Source organism: Pygoscelis adeliae, unplaced genomic scaffold (genome assembly GCF_000699105.1).
Source record: "Pygoscelis adeliae isolate BGI_AS28 unplaced genomic scaffold, ASM69910v1 Scaffold36, whole genome shotgun sequence".
NCBI classification, from domain to species: Eukaryota; Metazoa; Chordata; class Aves; order Sphenisciformes; family Spheniscidae; genus Pygoscelis; species Pygoscelis adeliae.
In genome coordinates this window covers 1,296,634-1,301,994 of record NW_008824934.1, presented here as the reverse complement: position 1 = coordinate 1,301,994, position 5,361 = coordinate 1,296,634, and the positions used below count along the sequence as shown (strand labels likewise).

Sequence of the window (5,361 nt, the reverse complement as noted above, 5' to 3'; positions counted from 1 at the left end):
AACAAGAGAGAGAAAGGGAGAAACAAACCCCAGGAAAACAAGTGATGCAACCGTTCACCACCCGCCGACCCACGCCCAGCCAGTCCCCCAGCAGCGATCACCGCCCCCCGGCCAACTCCCCCCAGTTTATATACTGAGTATGACGTCGTATGGTGTGGAATAGCCCTTTGGCCAGGTTGGGGCAGCTGTCCTGGCTGTGCCCCCTCCCGGCTTCTTGTGCACCTGGCAGAGCACGGGAAGCTCAAAAGTCCTTGACTTAGTGTAAGCGCTACTTAGCGACAACTAAAACATCGGTGTGTTATCAACATTATTCTCATCCTAAATCCAAAACACAGCACTGTACCAGCTACTAGGAAGGAAATTAATTCTATCCCAGCTGAAACTAGGACACCAGTTCTCCCTGCAAACAATGAATCTCACTCTGACCTTTCAGCATTGCATTATCAGGTGGTCTCTACATTCCTCCAAAAAGAAAATCTCATACTAAATGGCTCCTTAAAACAGTATAAAGGTCTTGGACACATATGGTCCATTCACAGCATCAGGAAGCTTAACACTCCCCAGCCCTCGCTGTGTCCCGTGCTCCATCCCACAGGATGACTTACCGAAATCATTTCATCCTTCTTGCACTGCTGCGACAAGTCCCGGACTCCGCTGACAAAGTGCTTGTTCGTGGTGATGTAGGCTTTGCCTGCTTCAATCATCCCACTGCATAGCTTTACCAGCTGCACAAGGAGAGAGGTGTGAGCGAATAGGCAGCTGATCACATCAAACTGTATTGCAACCAGGCTGGTTTTAATCTGCACCGACACCACAGCCCAAGACCTTTAGAACAGGATGCCATTCACGTTCCTGGTGTGGTTACACTAGCAACCCTTACTGCACGTGGCAGAAACAGGGATGCAAATCACACTTCTCAGGGTATGTCATGCTGTCAACATTTTACTTGTCACTTAAGAACAGTTCCAGGCTATCCCCCGAGGACCGATGAATCAGGGCAGCCCATTTTTTTCCAGTGGGTTTCTACTGTTCATTCTAGCCTGAGGCATCAGGACTGCAACGAAAGCAACCTGATCACACAGGTTGACTGGGGAGCGGTAAGACTCCTTGGTGCTGGGTGGAAGTGATAAGCTGTCTAGAATCTCCCTGCTGGGAGTACGCTGCTCTTTGGGATTGTCGAATCTCTCAGCCCAGCTGGCTGTTCTGTATACTTGTGGAGACTTGTCTTGCTGTTACCTTGGAATGAAGGGGAGCCACCGTTCAGCAGCCTGACGTTTTTGTATCATGTTTTCCTTAAACCAACTGACCAGGACTGCTTAAGCCATGTCTGCTATGTGCAGCCAGTGAAAATCTGTTCCCTCACACGCAGGTTAAATAACTATGAATCAATACCCACAATTCTGCAGCCCAAGGAAACTTTGCTGGTGCACTGTAAGGGATTACAGCATGTATCTCCAGCCTGCCTGTGGCTTAGTACAGTCTTTCTGATGGACATGGCAGGAGCTTTGTTCGGAGAAACGTTAACAACTTTAAGCAAGCTACACATGCTCTGATTCTCATCACCAGCCTTGTTATAGTGAAAGTACCAGTGAAGTTACCTGGAACTTGCAGCAAAACGGGGTGGCTTCCTCACTTTGGAATTAGTTTGCTGCAGCACAGGTATACATCTCCAGACAGCCTTTATTAACTTTTGATAATTTAACAGCTGCAGGGAACATTCCCAGACTTCCTAGCCACAGCAAACTGCCTTAGCACGCCTGGAACTGGCTGTAAAGACTGGAGCATTAGCTTAGCCAGAATTCCGGCCATTAGCCTATCTCCTTGCAGCCAAAGCTCCTTGTAAAAGGTTACAGTACACAACTTAAGATAAATCCATAAACAAAAGGCCCAAGAGATTTGCAGCAGTAACAGCTGGCCACTGAGCACAATTTTTTTAATTATCTGATTGTTTGTTTGATTTTCTGGAGTTTTTTTTTGAATCATCACTGTTCTAGGCTTTTTAACTCAGTAAAAAACTTTAGCTGCTGATAATGAACAACACTTGCAACTGAAGTTTTCCATTCTCAAAATCCAGAAGCCTTTTAGGGACATTAATCTTACTAATGAAAAATGGCTTTAGAAATCTATCCCCGTCAACCAGCCTCACCTACAGGCTGGGAATGAGTGCCTCTCAAGTTTGGCTTGATGTCAAAGCCCCACTGAAGCATGGTGTGCTGTTTTTGGGCTTGGTGCTTGTTCTATTTCTGCAGCCACAAGGCTTTGGGGTCTAATCTATATGCATGCATTGCAGAACAAGCTTGCTTGCCTCTGTCTGCAGTTCTGTAAAAATATATCTGAGTACATCTGAATGTATAAATATATATATATAGTCACACGTGGTATATCTGTGTATACACAGTATATACAGTCTTCACTCTTTCACACTCACATCCTCTCCTGTCCATGCAATTTGACAGAACAGCATCGGATGCTAGCAGATTTGTACTATCCCATCCAAGCCCACAGAAGAAAAGCAAACAGATGCAGTTCTGTCACATCTGGAGCCCAGACGTACACTAGGGGTTTGGACAGATCCTCTGGAAAGGAAATCCAGCCTATTCTGCAACGTGGCGGTTTCTAGCATACCTCTGTGCAAACACTTGTGGCCAAGGCTGTGTTACTAGGAGCTGAAGGCCATTCAGCACAAGCCCGCTCCCAAGGGGAGCAATGATGGCTTTGCAGATGGAGCACAGGACAGAATGAAGGAAATCTCTTTGAAACAGCCCAAATCTCTGGTGTTCCCTTGGATGAATCATTTACACTGCCCTTTACCTCCATTTTAAACAGGTGTTAAAAGGCTAATCATTTATAAACTAAGTGCTCGGGGCACAGTAAAAGGCAGAGAAACAGAGTCGGTCCTTACCAGCTTGCTGCTCTTAAAGAATTAGTCATGTCAGCTATTTGGGTACCACTGAACAACATTTACACCAAGCCCCAGAGAAGCTGCCCTGGGCATCCACCCAGCTGGTACACAGGAGAGGAGCTGGGCCACCCAAGGCTGATTTATTAGAATGGGGGTGATTGAATCTTGTCCAAAGTTACCCTCAGAGAAACTAATCTGAACTTCAGTGTCTCTTCAGATGCAAACTCCAGCCTCACTTGCCCTGGACCCAGACCTGATAAGCCTGTTGCTGACAGTGACTGAGCCAGCACTTTGCATGACTGGTCATGTCGGCAGCAGACAGGGGTAATGATGCATGCAAACAGAATGACATGTCCACCCACTTTGCACTACCAGAATATCACCCCGTAAGTGCTGTCTGGGGAAGACCAAAATTGCACGAGACTATTGCTTTAATGCAGTCCTCACCCGAAGGAGCTCAAATCAATTTGCAACAAAGCACTGAACAATAAAAAGCTGAGAGCCCTGAACGGCTCTTGTGCTTCCAGCCCGCCCTCCTCGCTCCAGGATCGTTCCTGGTACAACAAGTCATCTAACTACAGGGGGCACTGACAGCAGTAGTGCTAGAATAACAGCACGTTTTGCCCCATGCTTTGTCTTTAGAGCCTTACCCTCTTCCATAGAGGAAAACAGATAACCTTTGCAGCTTTCACCGGTGAGTCTAGTTAGCTTGTGCAGATAACCATTTCAAGCAGCTTGAGTAGTAAATAGGTTTTATAGGACACAGTTTTGCCTAGGGCTTGTGACTTCAACAAAGCCCATTTCTCCATCAGGCGCAGGAGTTTTATCCCTTGCTAGCTTTGGGAAATCTCGCAGATAAAAAGCCAACGGCTTTTCTGGCTCCTCTTCTTCATTTCTCCCTGTTCTCATTTAGAAACAACTTGGCTGATGTCTCAGACATCAGGAGGAGTGGGGGTGTAAAAGCCGTGTTCCATCATAAAGCCTCTGACTTAGATCCAAACTACCAACTGGATGTAAAGGATCACCAGCATAAATGCAAAATGGCCAAACTGGTCCCTGTGAGGATATTTCCAGTGTCAGATTACAGCTGTGGCACATAGCCCGGCTGAACATCAGACGGCAACCACCATCATCGGTCTGAATCTGGCCCCTTGTTTACCTGCAAGTGTCTCCTTCCATCCCTGAGCTGACACAGTAGTGCCTGTGCTGTGGGGACACGTAACGGCTCCTACCCCACACAGGTTAATATCACAAGCAAGATGGTGGAGAGGGGAAACAGACAGCATCGAAATAACTTGTCACAGCAGGAGAAGCAGTGTCAGTCCCCTAAGATCCAGGACCAGAATAGAATCATAGAATAGAATCATAGAATCATTAAGGTTGGAAGAGACCTCCAAGATCATCGAGTCCAACCGTCAACCCAACACCACCATGCCCACTAAACCATGTCCCTAAGTGCCGCATCTACACGTCTTTTAAATACTTCCAGGGATGGTGACCCAACCACTTCCCTGGGCAGCCTGTTCCAATGTTTAACCACTCTTTCAGTAAAGAAATTTTTCCTCACATCCAATCTAAACCTCCCCTGGCGCAACTTGAGGCCATTTCCTCTCGTCCTTTCGCCAGTTACTTGGGAGAAGAGACCGACCCCCACCTCGCTACAACCTCCTTTCAGGTAGTTGTAGAGAGCAATGAGGTCTCCCCTCAGCCTCCTTTTCTCCAGGCTAAACAACCCCAGGTCCCTCATACGAAGGCCATCATTCAGCATTAGGAGCCCAAGCCTGGACCGCTTGTCCTAACTCCTTTGGCAGTCACAGAGGAGCCCTGACAGGTACCTGTCAGTAGAGGGAGACATGGTCCTGTTGAGAAGCCCAATGTATTATACATCAGGTTCCTGACAGCCTGAGATGGGCTCACTTTTTAGAGGAGACTGGTGGGGCCATATTCCTAAGCAGACTGAACTCATCAGTCTCTCTTCAAACTAATGCGCTAAGCTGCCCCATCTTACCTTGTCAAGCTTTGCCTCTATCTCCACCACATCTGTTTCCACTTCATCAATGGTTGCCCTGCAATGACAACAGCAAAAAGAAATGATTAATTGATTGCTTATGATGATTGGGAAAGAAGCCAGAAAGTCCCAGATGAGTAAAGATCAGAGGGACTACGGTATGTGTGCTGGTGGTGGACAGGAGGAGGGATTCACTCTTCCCACTTTGGAGTTTCCTGATGCTACGTAAGCTCGGGACTGACTTACTCAGGAGAAGAATCACACCTCATCAGGAATGAATTCCACAGGGCTGGGAAAAGAAATGGAGCTTATGCTATTTTCTGTCAGTGTCCTGGAGAAATTCAGGTGTGCTGTGGTAGTCATACACAGCAAACTCATTTAGTGGCCTTGTTCTGATTCTGCAGGCAATGTTGCTAATTGGTAGTAATGCTAAGTGACACAGAAATAACCA

At 47.0% G+C, this 5,361-nt stretch overlaps 1 protein-coding gene across 1 annotated transcript in view; it reads right to left on the bottom strand.

The window, feature by feature from the left end:
• Window positions 1-4,962, bottom strand: part of ACAP3 (ArfGAP with coiled-coil, ankyrin repeat and PH domains 3) — a 52,861-nt gene extending 47,899 nt beyond the window's left edge. The window contains exons 1-2 of the mRNA XM_009325171.1: window positions 4,911-4,962; window positions 606-725 (exon numbers count right to left, since the gene is read on the bottom strand). Coding sequence (XP_009323446.1) covers window positions 606-704 — 99 coding nt within the window. The 5' untranslated portion in view covers window positions 705-725; window positions 4,911-4,962. The remainder of the gene's footprint in view (window positions 1-605; window positions 726-4,910) is intronic.
• Between the last annotated feature and the right edge of the window lie 399 nt (window positions 4,963-5,361).